The sequence below is a fragment of the Piliocolobus tephrosceles genome, chromosome 10, assembly GCF_002776525.5.
Source record: "Piliocolobus tephrosceles isolate RC106 chromosome 10, ASM277652v3, whole genome shotgun sequence".
Classification (NCBI taxonomy): domain Eukaryota; kingdom Metazoa; phylum Chordata; class Mammalia; order Primates; family Cercopithecidae; genus Piliocolobus; species Piliocolobus tephrosceles.
In genome coordinates this window covers 67163003-67190831 of record NC_045443.1, presented here as the reverse complement: position 1 = coordinate 67190831, position 27829 = coordinate 67163003, and the positions used below count along the sequence as shown (strand labels likewise).

At 41.2% G+C, this 27829-nt stretch overlaps 1 protein-coding gene across 1 annotated transcript in view; it reads right to left on the bottom strand.

Moving 5' to 3' along the window:
- Positions 1-27829, bottom strand: part of MYRFL (myelin regulatory factor like) — a 127279-nt gene that overhangs the window by 71530 nt on the left and 27920 nt on the right. The window contains exons 3-5 of the mRNA XM_023226565.1: positions 7393-7460; positions 7033-7291; positions 6170-6261 (exon numbers count right to left, since the gene is read on the bottom strand). Coding sequence (XP_023082333.1) covers positions 6170-6261; positions 7033-7291; positions 7393-7460 — 419 coding nt within the window. The remainder of the gene's footprint in view (positions 1-6169; positions 6262-7032; positions 7292-7392; positions 7461-27829) is intronic.

Below are 27829 nucleotides of genomic sequence, written 5' to 3'. Positions count from 1 at the left end.
CAACCAATATATTTTAATTTTGGCAGGTCTTTTGTGGCTCCAAGATTCTGTGGTCCAACTAGTTTTTTGAACTTAGACCAGTTATTTATTCACTTGGAGTCTTACTTCCCTCAACTGCAAAACAGAAATTAAAAACATGTATCCTGCCATCTTTACACATTACAGCATTACACAAGCAGAGAGAATGACATAATGGAAGTGAAAGCACTTTCAGAAGCTAGAACCAAGATAAAGTAACAGAGAAAATCTTGTTAGTGTGCAATATCAACTGTAGAAAACTGCCACTTTTCTATGTCAAAAATGGTCAAATAACAGCAATTTCACATGTGCAACCTCCTATTTTGCATAATCCTTGCAACTTGTCTTAATTTGAGTATGTCTCCTAAACCATATGGATTCAACCTCAGATAATTTTTATGTAAAATGGTATTGGTATGGTTGCTGTTCCCTTTTCTTTTCTTTTCTTTTTTTTTTTGAGACAGAGTCTCGCTCTGTCGCCCAGGCTGGAGTGCAGTGGCGCGATCTCGGCTCACTGCAAGCTCCGCCTCCTGGGTTCAAGCCATTCTCCTGCCTCAGCCTCCCGAGTAGCTGGGACCACAGGCACCCGCCACCACGCCCGGCTAGTTTTTTATATTTTTAGTAGAGACGGGGTTTCACCGTGTTAACCAGGATGGTCTCAATCTCCTGACCTGGTGATCCACCCACCTCAGCCTCCCAAAGTGCTGGGATTACAGGTGTGAGCCACCACGCCCGGCCTGCTGTCCCCTTTTCTTTTAACTCCTCTACCATCACTCATGCCTGACATCAGGAGGGAATGGGAAATAGTGGGTGTTTGTGAGAGCAGGTTCAGGCTCTCAGTAACAAGGTACAAATAGGACATTAGCTCCTACTGAATGTGTCCACCTAGCCCACAGCTTGGAGAATGCAAGAGAAAGGAGCTTGGTTGTTTTTCAATCTTCAGACTTTTCCTTTCTTTATACTTCCATTGAGGACTTCCTAAAATAAATAAATAGAGCTGCTTCAAGTTGCTTTTCATCCCAAACGTAAAAAAAAAAAAAAAATTCTCTTGGGGTATTGCTATTAAATGTCACTTAAGCAAAATATGCATTTTTTGTTTTTATAAAACACCCATTTTAGAAAGATTTCTCAAAACCCTGAAAAACTTTTTTCCCAGCTACAAACACAGGAAGTGGACAATGCAAGGAGCTCTTCATGCTCTCACTCCTCCAAAAGCCACCCGGTCTAAAATATTTAAAAAAAAAAAAAAAAGGAAAGAAACCCTTCTATGGTTATCCTGCTTACACCAAATTGAGAGAAAGAGAGAACGTAATTCTTTCTTTTTTGTCTTCCTCTCTCCTACAATGAAGAAAGGGTTGAGAGCTTGGAGTTTCGAATCAAGACAGATCTGGGTTTGAATCGCAATTCTACACTTAAGGGCTGAGCAATCTTACAAAAATGATTTAAGCTCTCTGAGCTTCAGTTTTTCCATCTGCAAAATGGGAGTAATTATGTTACCTCCCAAGTTGTTGAAGGGGTTCAATGAGGCCATGACTGCAAAACGCAGAGCACAGGGTCTGCCACCGGTAAGAGTTTAAACAATGGTGCCTTCACTAGTGGCGCTGTCATTATCACTGTACTTGTTTCAACTTAGGTGGCTCAGAATTTCCTAAGAAGCCTTGGGAAATACTTCTGTTGTTGGCCTCCATGGTAGCTCTATCTAATGTGAAATGACTAACCCATGTGCCTGACTGAATACCGGCTAAATCATACCCTTTCCCACTCAAGCGTGGCAGCGAGGTCAGTGTTCCCAGGCATGCATCCAAAAGCCAGCTTGACTCCTGCAGACACTGATGGGGAGAGTGGACAGCGGCAGGGAGGACTGTCAAAGACAACAGCATTTCCTGCCCTTTGTCATCTAAACAGTAGGGGTATCAGAGCAGCCACTCCAACAGGGGTGACACAGTTGTGGCTTCCCTGGGAGATGGCTATCAGATGGGAAAAGCCTAGGGACCAGAAGCTAGGGTTACAGGCCCACACTGAAACCCAGGGCACACACCTGAGCCTAGTGCTAGAACTTGTTCATATTAATACTACTAATGATGTCTCCTACTTTGAGTGCTTTCTGCACCACAGGTGCTGTCCCAGACACTTTACATAGTATTCCATCAGCTCCTTAAACTGTCTCCCAGGTAAGAATCCTTTTGTTCCATAAACTTTCTTTTTGGAAGGACACTGTACATCAAGAAGAGTATACAGATCACGAGTACACAATTTTATACTTTACAAAATGATCTAGTGGTATAGGATATTTTGAGCCCTCCAGGAGATACCTACATGCACCCATCAATAATTAGTCTCTCCTCCCCAAGACTGACCACTATCCTAAAATCTAACATCATAGCAGAGTTTATAGGAATGGAATACTATGATGTAATATATACTCTTATATGCGGAGCTGGCTTTTTTTTTTTTTTTTTTTTTTTAAGGGTCTTGCTCTGTCACCCAGGCTAGAGTGCAATGGCACAATCATAGCTCACTGTAGCTTCGACTTCCTGGGCTGAAGCTATCCTCCCACCTCAGCCTCCTGAGTTGGGACTACAGGTGTGTGCCACAACATCAGCTAATTTTTTTTTTTTTTTTTTTTTTTTTTTGTCTGTAGAGACAGGATCTTACTTTGTTGCCCAGGCTGGTCTCAAACTTCTGGGCTCAAGCAATCCACCCACCTCAGCCTCCCAAAGCGCTGAAATTACAGGCATGAGCCACCATGCCTGGCCTCATTGGCCTCTTTTGCCCAACAGTATATTTATGGGATTCATTCATTAGTGTTGCAAATGGCAGTCCTTTGCTCATTCTCATTGCCATATTGTACTCCATTGTAAAAATATACCACAATTTATCTTGCCGTTGATGGCCATTTGGTATCTTTTTGGTTTGTGGTTGTTATAAGTAATGCTGCTCTAGACATTCTTATGCATGTCTTTTGGTGGGCATATGTACACATTCCTGCTAGTTATACTTCTAGGGGTGGAATCACCGGGTTGTAGGACATGCTTTAGTAGATACTGCCAAAAGTATTCCTAAAGTGGTTATGAGGTAAGGATTCTTAATCTCATTTAACAAATGTGGAAACTGACTTTCAAAGACCTGAAATAACTTGCCCAGTGTCACAGCTGTTAAGTGGAAGAGGTGAGATTCAAATCTTCCTCTTCACTTCATGCTAGATTAAGGTTCTCTTGAGAAAAATCTAACAGAAGTGAGAATGTAAAAGCAGCAAACTGCCTAAGTCCAGACCTTTTGGAGAAAACTGATAGCTTGCATTTGAATGCCTTTCAAAATATGTTTGCATAACTTATTTTAAGAAGTCTTAGAGATGGATAAAGTCAAAATTATTATTCCCATTTCATAATCAAGAAAAATAAGGCTCTGGGAATCCCAGATTCCTGGAGAGACAAGATAGGTACATTTTCTGATGCTACAGTGTGAATTCAGCCAGTGCACCTCTGACTGTGGGCCACCGGCCATGACTCTAGGGCTGGAAAACCCTTTTGTCTTTGAGGTTCAAAATAACAGAGGGTTGAAGTCTCTCAGGGAGGCCATGAACCCTTTTTTTATTTGGGGTTCAGACCAAGTAGGGCCAGGAACCAGCTGGTAGGAGCCTCCTTACCGGAACTTCCTCTCTAAGCAAAATTTTACATTTGCCCACACCAACCCAGTAATTCTACATTTTCAACCCTACAAATGAGGATCTTGGAACCCTTAGCCAAAGTGTACGACTTGGGAGGAGGTCACTAGAAAAGCTTTATTGATTGGTTCAGGACATCTCTGATCAAAAATTGGTGATTCTTCTGCCTGTAAGAATGGCGTAACCGCCTCCTTCCTCTAGCAATGTGCTGTTTCCCCAGGACCTTTGCAGAAACCTTGGCCCCTGCAACATCAAATAGGAATTATTGACTAGAAAACTTTTGCCAAAAACACAAACTATAACAAGAATATGGCATTCAGATTAACTAAATGCTTTGTTTTGTATCTTTTTTTCTTTTTCTTTTTTTGGCCCTTGGAACCTGCTCATTTTCATTCTGAAACTGTTGTCCAGATTCAGTTATCTTTAGTCTGCTTTTCAGTGACCTGTGAATAGGATTTAAACAAGGGATATAGGATTTCCTATCTGCTGGAAATCCTAGCAATTTCCGTCACTCTTCCATGGTTGTTCTCTGAAGATGGTGAAGAATCAATGATCTTTCTGGGACAGGCAGCAGAACACCATCACAGGATGGAGCTTAACTCTGGGATGGCCAGGACAATTTGAGTAGCAATCTGGTTTGATGAGGAAATTCTTGGAAGGCTTGAGTGACTTGTCCTGTATCCCTTAGTGAGCTAGAGCATCTGCAGGAGAATGAACAGATGGTTCCCCCATCTGGCTACGAATTTACTCAGCCTTTTATGTCTGAGAATCATTTAAAAAAAAAGCTACAGGCTAGATGTGGGGATCCCTGAAGAAATTAGGGTAGCATTGCATAGGAAGGTGGATGGAGAGCTCCAACTTATCCACAAATGGGGCTTTAATTAGCATTTTGTGTTTCTAAGGTTGGAAAAAAAATGGTGAGCAACTGCTGACCATGTTGGATGCATATAAAAAGAAAGCAGGCAGTTTGAGGTTTAGTTGATATGAGGGATGGATGCCCAGTGCAATTCTGAGACCGCACTCCCAGGAGATCGGTGGGACTTGACTGACAGGGTGACGTCATCATCCACAGAAGGCCTCCACAGCCCACGCTGGAGCTGACGCCAGAGGTCCCTTAGAGAATCAGCTCTTACCATGGGGCTGTCAAAGGCAAAGGCAGCAGCCCCAGCAAGAAAGACTGTGTTTTTTCCCACTCAGGTGAAGCCACGCACATCTCCTTTCTGGACAGTGTAAACCTCTAGAATTGGGGGACAGTGGTGGGATGGGGGGGACCCAAGAAGGAAATCTTCAACCTCTTGCCAAGCTGACAAACCGGGATAGAAGAAATGGGACTTGGTACGCTGAATTTGTTCACACTGGCCACATTTGAGTGTTCACAGTTGCTATGAGGCCAGAAAAGGTGGCTCATGCCTGCAATCCAAAGACTTTGGGAGGTTGAGGTGGGGGAATCACTTGAAGCCAGGAATTCGAGACCAGCCTGGGCAACTTAGTGAAACCCATCTTTACAAAAACAAATAAGAAAACAAACAAACAGAAACTGGCCTAGAGTGTTATCCTTTTCTGCTAGTATGTGCCATAGCATTTACTCCAAAAATTTTGAAGTTCAAGTCTTTAGACTTCAAAAGGCTCCTTTGTTAATCAGGTCTCTTGGCTCAAAACATGATGCGTTACACGTTATATAAGACAAGAAAAAAAAAAAAAAAACAGGAAGACTGACCGCTTGGACATTAGATGACTCGGATGAAAGACTTCTAAAATGATTTTACAAAATTTCTAACATCCACTGGGAACGTGCCAGTTTGAAGTGAGTTTGAAGAAAAGTTCGGCTTTCCACCTCCCTGTTCTAGTGGAAAAACCCGGCAAGTCTTGCTTCTCAGAGTGCCTTCCATGAGCCAGCAGCATCACCATCACCTGGGCACTTGTTAGAAATGCACACCTCAGACCCTAGAGACTGAATCAGAGTCTGCATTTTACCAAGATCCTCACACTATTTCTTGCACATTAAGGTTGAGAAGGATTGCAACAGTGCAGTGGGCACACCAGCAGGCTCCTGAAAGCACTGCCATATTGCACAGCTTCCACAGGCCTGGAGTCTGGATCCTCTAAGACACATTGTCCCTGAAATTTAAAGACTGGCATTTCCCCTGCACCTGAGAGAGAAAACAGCATCTTTTCCTGGGAGGACCTGTGTGACCCCGCCTGCATGAAAGGTACGTCAAGAGGGACGAGTTGATGGGTGCAGCACACCAACATGGCACAAGTATACATATGTAACAAACCTGCACGTTATGCACATGTACCCTAGAACTTAAAGTATAATTAAAAAAAAAAAAAAAAAAAGAGGGAAGAACCAAACTACCAGAGCCTCTCTTTGCTCTTCTGTGAGAGGCAAACTTTTGTAGGGCTGCTCAAAGGCTGGTAAAAAGCCTTGATTTAATGCCCAAGGCTTTGATGGCATTGTCCTTGTCCCCGCCCGGGTTTGCTCACTTGGTCTGCAGTGGCAGGCCCACACTTGGCAGTCCCCGGAGTCCTCCAGTGCCTGCGTGCACTTTCTCTTCTTGGTTGGAGGCAGTGAGGCTCTAAAATCAAGACACCAAAATGAAAGTTAGGAGTCTTCCTTCTACTCCATGTTATATTAAATAAAATTAAATCTCCCAGGCTCTCTGCTTTCCTAAGTCTAATTCCAATTAGTTAAGGTTCCTTGAGCCCTACTAGGCTGAAACTCAGTTTCCCTTGATCAAGTGGATCTGAGATTCACCAACCTGAAAGATAAGCTGACAATGTTTATAATGGCAGAGGACTCACTGAGACAGGGAAGATACAGAGTTAAAATATGGGAAGATACAGAGTTAAAATATAGGTTTACATTTTACACCCGACCATTTTTTTCAGGTGGAGTTTAACCGCAATTTTTGATGGCCTTTACCCTTTTTGTCACCCTCTAGATCCAGAAGAGGAAATAAAAGAAAGAAAAGGGGAGAATACAGAAGAAAAAACATTAGTTAAGGCTTAATTAGCAGATATTTCTCGGAGAGCTCATACACAATCCCCTTGGGTAGTCTAGCTGAGGTTGCATAAGCTAACAGTGCTTCCTCCATCATCCAGAACCTCACTGTATATTCCTGACATTTTAACTTTTGGTTGAATAAGGACCTTGGATTTAGAGGGTTTTTAATTAAAAGATTGTCTAAGCCAAGAACACTGGGACCTCGCGACGTCCTATATGCGTCTCAACCCTGCCATCTCCTGGACAGGACTCCACTGTGCATTCTCTCTAGGTCCCTGCCAGAGGCAGGCTGCTCCGAGGCTTTCTGCAGAGGTCTTTGATAACTAAGTATCTTTTTCTTTACCCAGGGTTGTGGCACAGAAGCTGCTGATGGTAAGAGCAACCTATCGCCAGATGGGAGGACACGGATTGGTCCAGCGGGGTGGCAAGATGACTGGCGTTTGAGTGGCAGCTGTGAAAGTCTCCGTGGACTTGGCTGGAGTCGCCCATTCCAGAGGTGCTCTGCAGCGGGTGCATGGGCGGCATTGCAGGAGCAGCTGTGGGGTGGAGAAAAGGAGCTGGAGTTCTCCCATCTGTGGGCCTTAGGGTTCGGTAGCACGCACCTGAGGAGAGACACAAGCAAGAAGTGCCCCTTTCTCACCGCCCAGAGTCGAAGAAGAGCAACAGTGCAAGATGTTATGTGCTGAAGGCGGACTGCACTCACCTTTGACTTGCGGAGGAGAGCATGAGTCGGATGCAGAATAGGGCGGGGTGTCTGGGAGCTGGCATTGCCTGAAGATTAGAGACATACATTGCATTTTTGTTTCACTCTAATCCATTATATTTTTTGTCACAAATAGGAGACAACCCTCAGTATACAGGCCCCACAGTGATGGTTCCTGTTGCTGGGCATGCGGGGTGAGGGGGTTGGGAAGTGAGGGCCTAGCAGACCATGCCCAGGGTCGTGTCCTGGTCAATAAGTGAGTGAACTTTGGGTCCCAGGTCTTCCACTTCCTAGCTGTGTATCCATGAACAACTATGTAACCTGTCCAGGCCTCCATTTCCTCAGCAACATAATGGAAATAATCATTACGTCTACCTCACAGCATTGTTGTGAGAATTAAATGAGATCATGTACAAAAAGCCCATAACATAATGTCCCAAACATAGTGAGTGTCCAATAAAGTTTAATATTATTGCTTCTTGTAAAGGACAAATATTTAAACTGACAGATATCCCAATGGCACTGATTGAATCTTTACAAATTACATGAATGTATTAAATTATCACATTTACCCCTAAATATATATATACACATCTATTATGTATCAATAAAATTTTTAAAATAATTACTTCTTAATACTTCTATACCAGAAAAAAAATGGTTGTACATACTGTTTGGGCCAAGGAAATGTAAATTGCTGTCCCCACAGCAATGATTTTCTATATGGGCTCCAGGGGATCCCAAAGCTCTTGAAAGGAGCTCAGGGGGTTTATAACAAGAACACTTTAAATTGCTGGGGAGAAAATAACTTTTTTCTGTTTATATATCGAAGTGCAAGTAAATTTTTTTTTTTTTTTTTGAGATGGAGTCTTGCTCTGTTAGCCAGGCTGGAGTGCAGTGGCATGATCTTGGTTCACTGCAACCTCCACCTCCTAGGTTCAAGCAATTCTCCTGACTCAGCCTCCCAAGTAGCTGGGATTACAGGCACCTGCCACCACACCTGGTTAATTTTTGTATTTTTAGTAGAGACAGGGTTTCAACATGTTGGCCAGGCTGGTCTTGAACTCCTGATCTTAGGTGATCTGCCCATCTCAGCCTCCCAAAGTATAGGGATTACAGGCATGAGCCACGGCACCCAGCCAGTAAAATTTTATTTTTTAAAAAATGGGTACTACCACTAAAGGAGTGTGAAAATCTCTGTTCCAAAAGACCTACAAATTGCTTAGAGCTCAGCATCTCTGTGATGCTGCATCATACATAAGCACCCCCAACCTCTACTTGATTCTCTTGCTTGGAGAGGAAGTTTCAAGTTTAGTATGTTGTTTAAAAGTCCAACATAATATGATGAGAAGCTTGCTTTTATTGTTTACCAGAAAAGTTGTTTTCTCCTCAAATTAGTTCTTCATAATTTATTCACTTCCTATTAATAAGGGAAGAGAGAACACAAATCTACCCACTTCCAAAAATCCCACTCAAATAAATGTAAAGGAATAAAGAGACATACATATCAAAGCATATAGAGAATATGAGCAGAGACCCCAGCAGACCAAATTTTAATAACATGGCAGCAGACAGAAATAGACTAGATGGTAACTGAACTAGTAGAATGGAAAAAAATGCAACCAAGACTGCCTGGAAATGGTAGAGGTAACAGAGGGAGCCAAGAAGTTTTCCAATCAAACAAAACTCAAAAAGCCCAGGACGCAGAAGTCATCATGAGCTTTTGCATTCAGGGCTAAGGGTGGAGCTGAAAACAAAAGGATTGGTTGAACATTTGAACAAAAACAACTGGACCCTTACATCAGCTTCCACACTCTGTAAAGCTACCTCTACAACAGCAATCCTCAACCTTTTTGGCACTAGAGACTGATTTCATGGAACACATGGAGGTAGTGGGGGTGGGGGATGGTGTCGGGATGAAACTGCTCCACCTCAGATCATCAGGCGTTAGTTAGATTTTCATAAGGCGCATGCAATCTAGATCCCCCTCGCATATGCAGTTCACAACAGGGTTCCCGCTCCTAAGGGAATCCAATGCCGCTGCTGATCTGACAGGAGGCTAAGCCCAGGCAGGAATGCTAGTGCATCCCGGTTCCTAACAGGCCATGGACCCGTAGCAGTCCGCCGCCAGGGGTTGGAAAAACTGCTCTACAAAGAAATCAGAAAAATACGGCCTAGCTTGGAGGGACAGAACAATGAGTGAACACTAACCCAGAAATGATCCAGGTACTGGATTAACAGACAAGGATCTTCAAAGCAGCTACTATAAGAAGCTAAATGGAGCAGACAAGCACATGCTTGTGAAATAAATAAATGAAATCTCAGCAAAGAAATCAAAACTACAAATAAAAAAACCAAACCGAAATTCTAAGCTTAGAAAAATTCCAGAAATGAAAGTTTTAAAAAAGTATTAGATGGTCTTAAAAGATACATCAATAGACATCATCCCATCTAAACGAGAGGAAAAAAATGTCTTTTTTAAAACTTTAAAAAAGAGAGAGAAAAAGAGATTTATGAACCTGCAGAGAGGATGAAATAGAAAAAAAATTAAGATGTAACAGCCAAAATCTTCCAAATTTAGGAAAAGATATAAATGTATATAAAGATATATACATTATGTACATGTATTTACTTTATATATATACATTTATATCTTTAAGAAGCTCGGCAAAGTAAATACATCTACCGCATCAGAGTGAAGTAACTGTAAACCAAAATAAAGAGAAAGTCTTAAAAGTAGCCAAAGAAAAACAGTACATTATGTGCAGGGTCATAGTGATTCAAATAATCACTGACTTATCAAAATCTCCAGAGGCCAGAAGACAGTACAAAAACATCTTTAAAGTGCTACAGAAAAACAAAACTGGTAAGCCCAAATTTGATATCCAATGAAAATAGTCTTCAAGAATGAAAGCAAAATAAAGATACTTTGAGATAAAAGAAAACTAAGTGAATTCGAGAATAGACACGTACAATAAGAAATGTTAAAGACACTTATTCTGGCTGAAGGGAAATGGTTCTAGATGGTTCTAAATGGTTCTAGATGGAAATTTGAAACTATGAAAAGGGATGAAGAGAATAAAAATGGTATATGTTTGAATGTAAATTATTTTTTATCTTAATTTTTAAACATACATCTGAAGCTGGACACAGTGGCTCATGCCTATAATCCCAGCACTTTGGGAGGTTGAAGGAGGAGAACTGCTTAAGACCAGGAGTTTAAGACTAGCCTGGACAACATGACAAAACTCTGTTTCTACAAAAAACACTAAAATTAGTCGGGCGTGGTGGCATGCACCTGTGCTCCCAGCTACTCAGGAGGCTGAGGCTGAAGGATCACTTGAGCACAGGAGTTTAAGGCTTGAGCGAGCCATGACTTGCCACTGCTCCCCAGCCTGAGCAACAGGCTGAGACCCTAGTTCAAAAATAATAACAAAATAAAATACATTTGAGCGTTTAAAGCAACTTTTGTGAAGCTTATAATGCACATAGGTATAATACTTAGGACAACTATAGCATACGGATGGCAGTCAGAGATCAATGGAACTCTGTTGTTGATGGTTCTATATTTTATGTAAAGTGGTACAATATTAACTCATTAACTCTAAGTAAACTGTAAAAAGTTAAATAATGCAAAGAAGTAGAACTAAAGTCAACAGAAAAATTAAATTCTAAAATTATTCAAATAATACAAAATAAACCAAGAAAGGAGTTACAGAAGAATAAGAAACAGAAGAGGACAAACAAAAAGAGAAGCAAATAATTAAATGTCAGACTTAACTACAGATATAGTCCTTCCTTATTCGTGGTTTCACTTTCTAAGGTTTCAGTTACCCACAATCAACCTTGGTCTAAATATATTAAATGGAAAATTTCAGAAAAAAAATAATGTATAAGTTTTAAATTGCACATCATTCTGAGTAATACGATGAAATCACACACCACGAATCATCCCTCTTTCCAGTATATCCACACTGTATCCGCTACCCACCCATTGTCTTAGTAGCCTAAGACAGACAGATTGCCTGCCACGATATCTCATTGCTTGTGTTCAAGTAACCTTTATTTTACTTTAATAATGGTTCCAAACACAAGACATGTAAAGTTGACAATTTGGATATGCCCAAGAGAAGCCACAAAGTGCTTCCTTTAAGTGAACATTTGAACATTCTTGACATAGTAAGGAAAGAAAAAAAATTGTGCGCTGAGATTGCTAGAATCTACTGCAAGCTTGTCCAATCCGCCACCCATGGGCCACATGTAGCCCAGGATGGATGCAGCCCAACACAAATTTGTAAACTTTTAAAAAACGTTATGAGTTTTTTTGTGATTTTTTTTGTTGTTGTTTAGATCATCATCTATCATTAATCTTAGTGTATTTTACATGTGGCCAAAGACAATTCTTCTTCTTCCAAAGTGGCCCAGGGAAGCCAAAAGATTGGACACCCCTGATCTACTGTAAGAATTAATCTTCTATTCATGAAATTGTAAAGAAAGAAAAAGAAATTTGTGCATAGCATATATAAGGTTTGGTACTATCCTCAGTTTCAGGCATCCAGTAGAGGTATTGCAACTTGTCCTCCATGAATAAGGGGGTCTATTGTACAATACTAATAATTACATTAGATGTTAAAAGATTAAACACTCCAATTAAAAGGCAGAAATTAGGCCAGGCATGGTAGCTCACACCTATAATTCCAGTGGGAATTTGGGAATTCCACTATAATTCCCAATAATTTGGGAAGCTGAGGCAGGAGGATTGCTTGAGGTTTGGAATTCAAGACCAGTTTCAGCAACATAGTAAGACCCCGTCTCTGAAAAAAATGTAAAGACCAGGCACGGTGGCTCATGCCTGTAATCACAGCACTTTGGGAGGCCGAGGAGGGTGGATCACAAGATCAGGAGTTTGAGACCAGCCTGGCCAACATGGTGAAACCCATCTCTACTAAAAATACAAAAATTAGCCAGGCATGGTGGCACACACCTGTAATCTCAGCTACTCAGGAGGCTGAGGCAGGAAAATCGCGTGACCTCAGGAGGCGAAGGTTGCAGTGAGCCAAGATCGTGCCATTGCACTACAGCCTAGGCAACAGAGCGAGACTCCATCTCAAAAAAAAAAAAAAAAAAATTTTAAAATTTGCCAGGTGTGGTGGTGCACACCTATGGTCCCAGCTATTCAGGAGGGTGAGACAGTAGGATCACTTGAGCCCAGAAGTTTGAGGTTACAATGAGCTGTAATCATGCCACTGTACTTCAGCCTAGGTGACAAAGTGAGACCCTGTCCCTAAGGGGGAAAAAGGGCAGAAATTATTAGAATGGATTTTTAAAAAGCAACTCTCTGTTGCCTGCAAAAACACTTTAAATATAAAGGCACAGATAAGTCAAAAGTTAAGCAAGAGAAAAATGTGTACAAGAAGGGTGAAGCAGTTTCAAGAATAATAGCTAAAACTGACTTCAAAATAAAGAGTACCACCACAGACAAAGAGACTCATTTCATAATAATAAAAGAGTCATTTTTTAGGAAGGCATAGGAATCATGATTGTTCGTGTACTTAATAACAGAGCTTCAAAATATACAAAAGAAAAATTAGTGAAACTAAAAGATGTAGACAATTGTACAATCACATAGCTAAACATTTTAACATTCCTCTTTCATTGATGATAGAACAAAATGCGGAGAACAAGTTGTTAGAACCAAAAAGTCACTAAAGACATACATAGATTGAGGAATTTATTTAAGAGGAAAATAACTGATTATTTTTAACATTGAGAAAAATTTTCAGCTGTTTTTAGAGAACTTGAGGGAATCAAAGCCAAACAAATTGTAAAAACAAGGCAATGATTCAAACAAAGCAAAAAAAAAAGAAAATCATATGTGACACATCATGGTAATGTAAGCCCTGGATATTGCGATAACTTAAAATTTTAGACAACTTTATGATATTGGAAAGCTGAGTGTAGAAGTGAATGTAGGATGTGATATAAGCAAATTAAATCTTCCCAGAAGATTATATTATGTTCTTCAAGTGTATACAGCAAGAAAGCAATATAAAAACATTATTTAGATATAGGGCAATAGAAATATCCAAAAAGTTGGAAAGTGGCTGCCTCTAGGGGAGTGAATTTAAAGACAGGGGTAGAGCAGGGAGATTGCTGGTAATCTCCCCCATTATATCCTATATACAGTATCATTTGACTTTTAAATTCTTCATATGTATCACTCTAGGTCTATAAATTAAATTTTGTAACTGACTCTGTGATCTCATAATTCCACATTTAAGGCTCTAGGCCGTTGTTTAGTTAACCTTACACTACAGGCATCACTGAATTCAATAACATAAATAAAAACTGAAAATCACAAGTAAATGATCAATCTACTCAAAAAAAATACGGCTTAGCATATTATAAACAGGAATGCAGTCTCCATCCAGCAGTCCCTTAAGGAAAACCAAAAGTCCCTGTGTTGAGTGACAGTAATATGTGTCGGTGGTTTTAAGATGAAGATTTAAAAACATTAAATGCTGTCTTTACAGTGCCTTCCCCTTCCAAAATTCACCACAGCTACTCATTTATTTCATTGTATTTTATATGCTTCCATGCTCAATGCATTTTAATACAGTTAGAGAAATTTTGCGCTTCTTTTCAGAGAATTTGAAGGGAGAATTAATGACAGCTACCTTCAAACTGACCAAATTGTTAAAACAAGAGCAATGATTAGCTCCTAGTAAAACACTTGTTTGGTAATTTTTCTTCACTTCTTAGCCCCTCCTACTCACAGTCATCATGTCAAGAATCCCAGAAATGCACATCAGACTGTGTTTCAGTCTTTGTGCTCCAAACTTGTCTATTATACTAAAAGGATTTCCATAAAGCAGACAAACACCAGAGAGCAACAGACACTATGGGTCACACCTTGAGCGGCCAACTCTGTCTCTAGCTTCAGCAGGAAAGAGTTGTAAAAATCAAGAGATTCAGGAGGCCGAGGCAGGTGGATCACCTGAGGTCAGGAGTTCGAGACCAGCCTGGCCAACATGGCAAAACCCTGTCTCTACTAAAGATAAAAAAAAAAAAAAATTAGCCAGATGTGCTCCTTGAACCCAGGAGGCAGAGGTTGCAGTGAGCCGAGATCTCGACAATGCCCTGCAGCCTGGGCGACAGAGCAAGGCTCTGTCACACACACACACACACACACACACACACACACACACACAAAAGGAAGAAAAATCAAGAGATTCTTAGCAGCTGATAAAAAATAGAATAATTTGCCTTCTAAACCCCTTCCTCTCAAACATACAACTTGTTTTTGTCTTTTGGAGGATGAGTGGAGAAACAGTCTCCCAGGGGTTGAATCTACGTGAACCAAAAGAGGGTGTACAAAATAGACTTTGCCCTCCAGCTAGTTGAGGTGATACGTACATCCATGACAAACATGCTGCCATCAATGCAGCCAGTATTTCTTTCATATTGCAACCAGGCTTGCTCAAGTCTTTACTGAGTGCCTACTGTGCTCATGACTCTACCAGGCACTAGGCAAGACACATACATGGTGTGTCTTCATGTGACTGTCTAGGTGGGATACTCACAATTGAGCCATCCAATCCTAGTTTTCTCCAATGAATCCCTCAGTGCCTTCACACAACACCAACCGCCTCTTCTCTAACGCTCTATTGCACCTCACACTGAGCTCGACTCAGCACAGTGCCCAATACAGAGTTGGTGCTTAACAAATAGGAGAGACTGTGTTAAACTACATATGACCATGAATATGCTGTATATATAAATCCATATATCAAGAGAGAGCCTTCCTGACCACCCAATCTAAAACGGTAGCCTCTCCTCCTTGCCGTACTCTTATTTGTCTTCATCTTACTGAGTGACTTTAGACGACCGGCCATTATCTTTTTCTTCCCACCGGAGTGGCATGACAACAATGGTGTGCCATGGATGAGAGGATGGGAATTGCTTGCCCCAGGTGCAGGCAATAAGGAAATGCATTGTCTGTAGACAATTTGAAAACAGTACTAAACCTACAAAAAGTCAGTCTGCTTTTTATTATCACCATGCATCACCAATTCTAAGAAAAATGCCTGGGTGCCCTGCCAGGGCAGACTGTTCCCCCCACAGTGCCCTTGGTCTCGCAGGGATTACATCTGTTTTGTTCACTGTTTTACCCCATGCTCCAACTATAAAAATGGTTGTTATTTAAAGTATTTCCTCCAATTTTTCATGTATATGATTTATCTTTTCGTATGAACTTTCACATTAAGAATATGTCTTCCTACTCTGTGTGTGTGTGCATGTGTGAGTGCATATGTGTGTGCACGTGTGGGCATGTGTGGGTGCATATCTGTGTGTACGTGTGAGTACACGTGTGTGTGCACGTGTGAGTACGTGTGTGAGTGCATATGTGTGCACGTGTGTGAGTGCACATGTGTGCATGTGCGTGCACTATGCAAGTGTGTGTGTGTGTGAGTGCATGGGTGTGCACGTGTGTGAGTGCACGTATTTGCATGTGTACTGTGTACTGTGCAAGTGTGTGTGTGAGTGCATGTGTGTGCACGTGTGTGCATGCTGTCCATATGTGTGTGCATGTGCACTCCATAGTGCTCCAGTGGGGAGATTGTGACAGGCACTCAATAAATACTTGATCAAGGTCAGTTAGGGTTTGTAGCCACCATCTAGAAGTTGATACAGGAAAGGGTTTTGGCAGAAATGTTGTCAATGAGTATGGTTGCCCAAGAAAATCATTTCATGATAGGGCAGCCAAAAACAAGACAAATAAGATGCCACTCCTCCCCTTCAGCTCTGTGCTGGCAGACTGCAATGATCTGACCCTTTCCCATCCCTCCTCTGCTGCTTTAGATGTAGAGATACTTTTTTGAGAACTTACCCTGAGCCAGGCACCATGCTAACCCTTTGCATGTGTGTCTCATTTAACCTCCACAACTCTCATATGAAAAGGCACCTTCATTGTCCTTAATCCTCAGGCAATGAAACCGAGGCTTGGCCGGGCACGGTGGCTCACGCCTGTAATCCTAGCACTTTGGGAGGCCGAGGCGGGTGGATCACAAGCTCAGGAGTTTGAGATCAGCCTGGCCAGCATGGTGAAACCCCGTCTCTACTAAAAAAAAATACAAAAATTTAGCCGGGCATGGTGACGCACACCTCTAATCCCAGCTACTTGAGAGGCTGAGGCAGAAGAATTGCTTGAACCTGGCAGGTGGAGGTTGCAGTGAGCCGAGATCGCACCACTGCACTCCAGACTGGGTGACAGAGCGAGACTCCATCTCAAAAAAAAAAAAAAGAAACCGAGGCTTGATGAGGTTAAATAATTCACTCGTGATTATTCATCTGACAGTCAAGCTGGAGTCAGATGGTCTACCACCAGAGTTTATCCTCTAAATAACAGGGTATTTTAAATACAGACCATTCTAATCAAATTACTTATTATTATGAGTCATTTCATCTTGCACAGATATCCTTAGAATCAAGGAGTATCAGATAATGTTTTAGCCCAGTCTTCTTCTTCAGGCTTTCTCTTATTCTATCAGTTTGAACTCAGAAGTCAAACCAGTTTTTAACAAGCTCTTCTCACAGAACTGCACATACTCTCTCACTCCCTTTCACAGCATCACAGTACAGCTTATCAGCCCCACGAGAGTGATGGTAGAACCAAGACATGCAGCTGGTAACTGACTCCTAATTCATTTGCCATCCAAACCCAATAAGCCAAGTCCTAAGTTAAACCCATAATATTAGATGCTTAAGCTCTAACATTAGAATGAAACACAATGAAACCTGCAGTTGATTCCTTCACAGATCTAACATGTCTCTGTTTCCCCTCCTGTAACGTCCCCTATTCAAACACCAGTGTCCTCAGCTAGTTCCCTCCTACCCCTATACCAGATCTCAAAGCCTAAAGTTCATTATATCTACCCCTACTAAGCACACTGACTCAAACCAAACTGCATTAATTTAGTCTGTCTCGAAGATTTACTAGTCTCTTTTCTAGAGCCTTGCCTTCTCTACATACACATACATATAATGCTTGTTGTCCTTTTTCATTGCAGTTTCAGGGTTTTATGCTTCCCCTAAGTCTCTCCAATCTCCCTCTCTCAAAGCAGCATTGCATACCTGAACATTTCCTAGTATGTCTCACCACCGTAGCTCAACTGTGTACCAAGTGGGTAACTGGCTGGCTAACCTAGGAAATCAGAGAGGACCTTACTTAGCCTGCTCCTCCTAAGCAGACAGCTATCCCAGACTCTATCATAAGGAAATAAACAGTTAAGGGCAATTTACAGAAACCTTCACATGTTGACAGGACTGGCCTCAGCTCTGCATACATGACTTATACATGCTCATACATGAATAATGCGTCCCAAATGGGGCCCATGGCGAAATAAGTTTGAGGAACACTTCATTCCATTTCTCTTCCTTAGTTGCACATTAGCATATCAAAGGCACTAAGAAGTCCTGCAGTAAAAACACTTATGTAATTTAGTTTAAGCCAGTGAGTCACAAGCTAATTTATTGACCATGGAACTTTTTTTCCTCACAGCATCTAATAGGACAAGTTTTTCATAGAGCATTTGTTCCTTTTTCACAAGACCAATAATTCAATGTTTTAATATATTTAAGATCTGAAAATCTGCCTATGAGATTTAAACTAGCTCTCAGAAACTTGCAGCCCAATGGTCTCTTAGATTTTTGAGATAAAGGGTTGCCACTGATATCTTTAGAAGACACACATTATAGGCAACATGGTAGAGGGGAAGTAACATGATTGGTAGTAAACCCAGGTCTGAATCCCACCTCTAGTACCCAGGCAAAAATAAAAAATAAAAAAAAAAAACCCTATATACCAGTGCTGTTGTGATATGAAACTATGAAATGAAACTAACCTGCATAAAGACCCTGGTATTTAGAAATACTTAAAACTTGGAGTATTTGAACAGGTTGCACAGTTCTAATCATCATTGAACTAGCCCAATGTCCCTTTGGTCATGGAATAGCCGTGTTTCTGCTTGTTCTCACTCAGTTTTTATTGCAGTTCCACTTAACTGCATGCATCTGAGCATTTTTTAATCAAGTAATGACAGGTTATCTGATCATAGGGCTCTCCTTTAATGAACGTGAACTCTGACAATCTTTATGAACTATGGCTCAGATCTACTCTGAGTCACACAATTTGGTAGATAATTTTAGACACATTTCATGTATTTCCCTGAGATTCACATTCCTTTAAAATATCAATTAATCTAAAAGCTTCATGTGGAAGAAAAGGCATGTTTCTAGAGCCAGGCAGACTTTTATCTCAGCTTTGCCGTGTCTTGACCTGTGGAGAGTTACTTAACCTCTCTGCACCTTATCCTCTTCATCTGTAAAACATAGATAATATACCTATTTGGAAGAGTTTAGAGAACGAGATGTATTACATCAAATATATAATTAAATAAGTGAATATATGAAAGCCAAAGAATGCCCAACACTTAGTAAATGCTCAACAATAGTAACTTCCTCTTCCACCTCACCTGCAAGCCCCGTCACCTGCCTCAAAGGTAGAGAGTGAAGCCTCCTGGGCAAACCAGTCCTGAATCTCAATAGCAAGGGGGAAGCCTATAGGCAAATATTTCTGGTCTGGTAGGAAAGACCATTATTTTCATGGAGACTAAAATATAAGGCAGATTTCGGACCTCCCAGGTAGCTCAGAACACAATACCCCAAAGTACGGTGCCTTGGCATGCTAAATACTTTGAAATGAAGGAGACTGGAAGGACCTCAGAAGCAAGGTATCTCTTACCTTCCCCTGTCCTCCTGCCTCTCATGTCCTTTTCTCCCTCAAAGCAAATCACAGAAACCACAATTCTTCTTCTCCAAGATGGTTCATAGATACTAGAACTCCTCCCTGTAAAGCGAGCCATAAAACCCAGAAAAGTCACTGTCTCCCTTCTATCTCATTCCAAAGGGACTCTCATTCCAAAGAGACCCTACCCCACAGCTTGGAAGAAGCAATGCTACACAGAGAAGCCAAGAAAAATCTGAACAGACCCTGCTGGGTTTCCTCCCTCAGTCTATTACCATTAGATCACACCCTTTTGTCCACTTACATTTCTACACAGCTGTTCATTCCTCATTGAACTCAAGCATAAAAATAAAAATAGTTCTGCCTGAGTCTCTGGGTTTCATTTCTGAACGCTCCTGCATCACATAAAACTTTAATTAAGTAAATTGTTTATGCTTTTCTCTTGTTAGCCTGTCTTTTGTTATAGGAGCATTGGTTGTGACCATTATGTTGGACAAGGAATGGTATCATACATTTTCATTCCTATAAAAGACAGCTCTTCGATGAAGACCTTTGTTCACTTTTCCCTCTAAACAGCTAAAGGTCTTTCTATCAGTTATAAAAAGTAGTCTAGATGATTATACAGATTCCCAGGTAGAATCAGTGGAACCTTCACTTAAGGAGAAGACACTTAGAGGAGAGAGACTATACAACTTTTGGCAGGTTGCTTCCAGGTCAGAGAAAAGGATATATCCACTGTCTGCAATTCATACAAGTTACTGGGATGTAGTGAGAGGAATGTGAGGGCAGGTACAGGGGCAATTAGTATCTGAGTTCAGCCCATGCAGTGCCTAGAACAGAACAGCCAGTTCAGAGTGTGGGATCAGACATTTGGCAACCTACTAGCTCTGTGTGTGTGTGTGTGTGTGTGTGTGTGTGTGTGTAACTTCCTTCAAAAATGTTTAATTCAACTTCTTCCCACTGTTTGTTGCCAAGGAGTTTCTGTTGGCAGAGAATAATAACAGCCAGGTACCAGAAGTATATGCATACAGGTTTCTCCATTACTATTGAGGATTCAGGCCTGGTTTCACTCTCTGTCTTAGGAGGGCAGGGAAACTTGCAGGTATGCTGAGATGGGCTCAATAACAGAATGGAGATGACAGTGATAGTGGAGGGTCAGTGAACTTGGGGTCAAATCAATAGAACTTATCCAATATAAGCAACAGAGAGAAAAAATATTGAAAAAAAAATGAACTGAGCCTCAGTGACCTGTGCAAACTATCAAAGGTCTAACATTTGCATTTTTGGAATTCTAAAAGGGTAAAAGAAAGACATTGGTAAAGAAAAATAAATGTTAAAAAAAACAATGGCAGGTTGGGCGTGGTAGCTCATGCCTGCAATCCCAGCACTTTGGGAGGCCGAGGCGGGCAGATCACCAGCTCAGGAGATCGAAACCATCCTGGCTAACACAGTGAAACCCCGTCTCTACTAAAAATACAAAAAATTAGCCAGGCATGGTGGTGGGTGCCTGTAGTCCCAGCTACTCAGGAGACTGAGGCAGGAGAATGGTGTGAACCCGGGAGGTGGAGCTTGCAGTGAGCCGAGATCGTGCCACTGCACTCCAGCCTGGGTGACAGAGCGAGACTCTGCCTCGGAAAAAAAAAAAAAAAAAAATGGCTACAAATTTCCCAGATGTGGTAAAAACTATACACTTACAGATTCAAATTTGATCAAATCCCAAACAGTATAATATAAAAAAATGCTCATACCTAGAAACATATAATCAAACTGCTAAATATCAAAGATAAAGAAAATATCTTGCAGATGGAGAAGAATGATATATTACGTACAAGGGAACAATGATTCAAATAGCTTTTTATTTTTCATCAGAAACCATGGAGGCTAGAAGGCAGTGGGTCAACATTTTTTAAATGCTGTGGAAGGAAAAAATCCTAATGACCAAGTATTTTATATTCAGCAAAAAAAATGTCTTTTAAAAATGAAGTTGAAATTCAGTGGACGAAAACTAAGAAAATCTATCACCAACAAATCTGCTCTAAATGAAATTCTAAAGGGAGTTCCTAAGGTTGAAGAAGAATGATACCAGAAAGAATTGTGGAACTTTCCAAATGAAGAAGACCAAAGGAAATGGTAAATGCTTGTGTCAATATAATAGCCTATTTTTTCTCTTCTTAAGTTCCTCAACATATACATGAACGTTGAAACCAAAGATTATAGCATTGTCTCATAGAGTTTTAAATATATATAGATGCAATACACATGATAGCTACAATATAAAAGGGAAAGAGAAAGGGGACGTTTATGGCTATAAGCATTCTACTTTTCATATGAAGTGGTAAAATATATTTAAACCAACTGCAAAAGGTTAGGTATGTAGATTGTTGTCCCTCGAGTTACCTCTGAAAATAAATCCATATAAAGAGTCTAAAAGGCAATCAATATATTAAGATGGAATACTAAAAATCTTCACACAATTTAAAAGTGGGCAGGAAAGGGGGAAAAGAAGTACACAAGGAGGCGGAGCAAGATGGCCGATAGGAACAGCTCCAGTCTCCAACACCCGGTGTGAGCGACACAGAAGACCGGTGATTTCTGCATTTTCAACTGAGGTACTGGGGTCATCTCACTGGGGAGTGCCGGACAATCGGTGCTGGTCAGCTGCTGCAGCCCGACCAGCGAGAGCTGAAGCAGGGCGAGGCATTGCCCCACCTGGGAAGCGCAAGGGGGAAGGGAATCCCTTTTCCTAGCCAGGCGAACTGAGACACACAACACCTGGAAAATCAGGTAATTCCCACCCCAATACTGCACTTTAAGCAAACGGCACACCAGGAGATTATACCCACACCTGGCCGGGAGGGTCCCACGGCCATGGAGCCTCCCTCATTGCTAGCACAGCAGTCTGCGATCTAACCACAAGGCAGCAGCGAGGCTGGGGGAGGGGCGCCCACCATTGCTGAGGCTTAAGTAGGTAAACAAAGCCGCCAGGAAGCTCAAACTGGGTGGAGCTCACAGCAGCTCAAGGAAACCTGCCTATCTCTGTAGACTCCAACTCTGGGGACAGGGCACAGCTAAAAAACAACAGGGGAAGCAGCAGAGTCCTGTGCAGACCCAAACGACTCTGTCTGACAGCTTTGAAGAGAGCAGTGGATCTCCCAACACAGAGGTTGAGATCTGAGAAGGGGCAGACTGCCTGCTCAAGTGGGTCCCTGACCCCTGAGTAGCCTAACTGGGAGACATCCCCCACTAGGGGCAGTCTGACACCCCACACCTCACAGGGTGGAGTACACCCCTGAGAGGAAGCTTCCAAAGTAAGAATCAGACAGGTACACTCGCTGTTCAGCAATATTGTATCTTCTGCAACCTCTGCTGCTGATACCCAGGCAAACAGGGTCTGGAGTGGACCTCAAGCAATCTCCAACAGACCTACAGCTGAGGGTCCTGACTATTAGAAGGAAAACTACCAAACAGGAAGAACACCTATACCAAAACCCCATCAGTACGTCACCATCATCAAAGACCAGAGGCAGATAAAACGACAAAGATGGGGAAGAAGCAGGGCAGAAAAGCTGGAAATTCAAAAAATAAGAATGCATCTCCCCCTGCAAAGGAGTGCAGCCCATCGCCAGCAACGGATCAAAGCTGGTCAGAGAATGACTTTGACGAGATGAGAGAAGAAGGCTTCAGTCCATTAAAATTCTCAGAGCTAAAGGAGGAATTATGTACCCAGCGCAAAGACTAAAAATCTTGGAAAAAGAGTGGAAGAATTGATAGCTAGAATAATTAATGCAGAGAAGGTCATAAATGAAATGACAGAGATGAAAACCATGACATGAGAAATACGTGACAAATCCACAAGCTTCAGTAACTGGCTCGATCAACTGGAAGAAAGAGTATCAGCAATTGAGGATCAAATGAATGAAATGAAGTGAGAAGAGAAACCAAAAGAAGAAAAAGAAATGAACAAAGCCTGCAAGAAGTATGGGATTATGTAAAAAGACCAAATCTACGTCTGATTGGGGTGCCTGAAAGTGAGGGGGAAAATGGAACCAAGTTGGAAAACACTCTTCAGGATAACATCCAGGAGAACTTCCCCAACCTAGTAGGGCAGGCCAACATTCAAATTCAGGAAATACAGAGAACACCACAAAGATACTCCTCGAGAAGAGCAACTCCAAGACACATAATTGCCAGATTCACCAAAATTGAAATGAAGGAAAAAATCTTAAGGGCAGCCAGAGAGAAAGGTCGGGTTACCCACAAAGGGAAGCCCATCAGACTGACAGCAGATCTCTCGGCAGAAACTCTACAAGCCAGAAGAGAGTGGGGGCCAATATTCAACATTCTTAAAGAAAAGAATTTTCAACCCAGAATTTCATATCCAGCCAAACTAAGTTTCATCAGTGAAGGAGAAATAAAATTCTTTACAGATAAGCAAATGCTTAGAGATTTTGTCACCACCAGGCCTGCCTTACAAGAAACCCTGAAGGAAGCCCTAAACATGGAAAGGAACAACCGGTACCAGCCATTGCAAAAACATGCCAAAATGTAAAGACCATCGAGGCTAGGAAGAAACTGCATCAACTAACGAGCAAAATAACCAGTTAATATCATAATGGCAGGATCAAGTTCACACATAACAATATTAACCTTAAATGTAAATGGACTAAATGCTCCAATTAAAAGACACAGACTGGCAAACTGGATAAAGAGTCAAGACCCATCAGTCTGCTGTCTTCAGGAGACCCATCTCACATGCAGAGACATACATAGGCTCAAAATAAAGGGATGGAGGAAGATCTACCAAGCAAATGGAGAACAAAAAAAAGCAGGGGTTGCAACCCTAGTCTCTGATAAAATAGACTTTAAACCATCAAAGATCAAAAGAGACAAAGAAGGCCATTACATAATGGTAAAGGGATCAATTCAACAGGAAGAGCTAACTATCCTAAATATATATGCACCCAATACAGGAGCACCCAGACTCATAAAGCAAGTCCTTAGAGACTTACAAAGAGACTTAGACTCCCATACAATAATAATGGGAGACTTCAACACTCCACTGTCAACATTAGACAGATCAACGAGACAGAAAGTCAACAAGGATATCCAGGAATTGAACTCATCTCTGCACCAAGTGGACCTAATAGACATCTATAGAACTCTCCACCCCAAGTCAACAGAATATACATTCTTCTCAGCACCACATCACACTTATTCCAAAATTGACCACATAATTGGAAGTAAAGCACTCCTCAGCAAATGTAAAAGAACAGAAATTATAACAAACTGTCTCTCACACCACAGTGCAATCAAACTACAACTCAGGACTAAGAAACTCAATCAAAACCGCTCAACTACATGGAAACTGAACAACCTGCTCCTGAATGACTACTGGGTACATAACGAAATGAAGGCAGAAATAAAGATGTTCTTTGAAACCAATGAGAACAAAGATACAACATACCAGAATTTCTGGGACACATTTAAAGCAGTGTGTAGAGGGAAATTTATAGCACTAAATGCCCACAAGAGAAAGCTGGAAAGATCTAAAATTGACACTCTAACATCACAATTAAAAGAACTGTAGAAGCAAGAGTAAACACATTCAAAAGCTAGCAGAACGCAAGAAATAACTAATATCAGAGCGGAACTGAAGGAGATAGAGACACAAAAAACCCTCCAAAAAATCAATGAATCCAAGAGTTGGTTTTTTGAAAAGATCAACAAAATTGACAGACCGCTAGCAAGACTAATAAAGAAGAAAAGAGAGAAGAATCAAATAGACACAATAAAAAAGGATAAAGGGGATATCACCACGGACCCCACAGAAATACAAACTACCATCAAAGAATACTATAAACACCTCTACGCAAATCAACTAGAAAATCTAGAAGAAATGGATAATTTCCTGGACACTTACACTCTTCCAAGACTAAACCAGGAAGAAGTTGAATCCCTGAATAGACCAATAGCAGGCTCTGAAATTGAGGCAATAATTAATAGCCTTACCAACCAAAAAAAGTCCAGGACCAGATGGATTCACACCTGAATTCTACCAGAGGTACAAGGAGGAGCTGGTACCTTTCCTTCTGAAACTATTCCAATCAATTGAAAAGAAGGGAATCCTCCCTAACTCATTTTCTGAGGCCAATATCATCCTGATACCAAAGCCTGGCAGAGAAACAACAAAAAAAGGAAATTTTAGACAAATATCCCTGATGAACATCGATGCAAAAATCCTCAATAAAATACTGGCAAACCAGATTCAGCAGCACATCAAAAAGCTTATCCACCATGATCAAGTGGGCTTCATCCCTGGGATGCAAGGCTGGTTCAACATTCGCAAATCAATGAACGTAATCCAGCATATAAACAGAACCAAAGACAAGAACCACATGATTATCTCAATAGATGCAGAAAAGGCTTTTGACAAAATTCAATAGCCCTTCATGCTAAAAATGCTCAATAAATTCGGTATTGATGGAACGTACCTCAAAATAATAAGAGCTATTTATGACAAACCCACAGCTAATATCATACTCAATGGGCAAAAACTGGAAAAATTCCCTTTGAAAACTGGCACAAGACAGGGATGCCCTCTCTCACCACTCCTATTCAACATAGTGTTGGAAGTTCTGGCTAGGGCAATCAGGCAAGAGAAAGAAATAAAGGGTATCCAGTTAGGAAAAGAAGAAGTCAAATTGTCCCTGTTTGCAGATGACATGATTGTATATTTAGAAAACCCCATTGTCTCAGCCCAAAATCTCCTTAAGCTGATAAGCAACTTCAGCAAAGTCTCAGGATACAAAATTAATGTGCAAAAATCACAAGCATTCTTATACACCAGTAACAGACAAACAGAGAGCCAAATGATGAATGAACTTCCATTCACAATTGCTTCAAACAGAAGAAAATACCTAGGAATCCAACTTACAAGGGATGTGAAGGACCTCTTCAAGGAGAACTACAAAACACTGCTCAGTGAAATAAAAGAGGACACAAACAAATGGAAGAACATACCATGCTCATGGTTAGGAAGAATCAATATCGTGAAAATGGCCATACTGCCCAAGGTCATTTATAGATTCAATGCCATCCCCATCAAGCTACCAATAAGTTTCTTCACAGAACTGGAAAAAACGGCTTTAAAGTTCATATGGAACCAAAAAAGAGCCCACATTGCCAAGACAATCCTAAGTCAAAAGGACAAAGCTGGAGGCATCACGCTACCTGACTTCAAACTATACTACAAGGCTACAGTAACCAAAACAGCATGGTACTGGTACCAAAACAGAGATATAGACCAATGGAACAGAACAGAGTCCTCAGAAATAATACCACACATCTACAGCTGTCTGATCTTTGACAAACCTGAGAGAAACAAGAAATGGGGAAAGGACTCCCTATTTAATAAATGGTGCTGGGAAAATTGGCTAGCCTGAAGTAGAAAGCTGAAACTGGATCCTTTCCTTACTCCTTATACGAAAATTAATTCAAGATGGATTAGAGACTTAAATGTTAGACCTAATACCATAAAAACCCTAGAGGAAAATCTAGGTAGTACCATTCAGGACATAGGCATGGGCAAGGACTTCATGTCTAAAACACCAAAAGCAATGGCAGCAAAAGCCAAAATTGACAAATGGGATATGATTAAACTAAAGAGCTTCTGCACAGCAGAAGATACTACCATCAGAGTTAACAGGCAACCTACAGAATGGGAGAAAATTTTCGCAATCTACTCATCTTACAAAGGGCTAATATCCAGAATCTACAAAGAACTCAAACAAATGCATAAGAAAAAAACAAACAACCCCATCAAAAAGTGGGCAAAGGATATGAACAGACATTTCTCAAAAGAAGACATTCATACAGCCAACAGACACATGAAAAAATGCTCATCATCACTGGCCATCAGAGAAATGCAAATCAAAACCACAATGAGATATCATCTCACACCAGTTAGAATGGCAATCATTAAAAAGTCAGGAAACAACAGATGCTGGAGAGGATGTGGAGAAATAGGAACACTTTTACACTGTTGGTGGGATTGTAAACTAGTTCAACCATTATGGAAAACAGTATGGCGATTCCTCAAGGATCTAGATCTAGATGTACCATATGACCCAGCCATCCCACTACTGGGTATATACCCAAAGGATTATAAATCATGCTGCTATAAAGACACATGCACACGTATGTTTATTGCGGCACTATTCACAATAGCAAAGACTTGGAATCAACCCAAATGTCCATCTTTGACAGATTGGATTAAGAAAATGTGACACATATACACCATGGAATATTATGCAGCCATAAAAAAGGATGAGTTTGCGTCCTTTGTAGGGACATGGATGCAGCTGGAAACCATCATTCTTAGCAAACTATCACAAGAAGAGAAAACCAAACACCGCATGTTCTCACTCATAGGTGGGAACTGAACAATGACATCACTTGGACTCGGGAAGGGGAACATCACACATCGGGGCCTATCATGGGGAGGGGGGAGGGGGAAGGGATTGCATTGGGAGTTATACCTGACATAAATGACGAATTGATGGGTGCTGACGAGTTGATGGGTGCAGCACACCAACATGGCACAAGTATACATATGTAACAAACCTGCATATT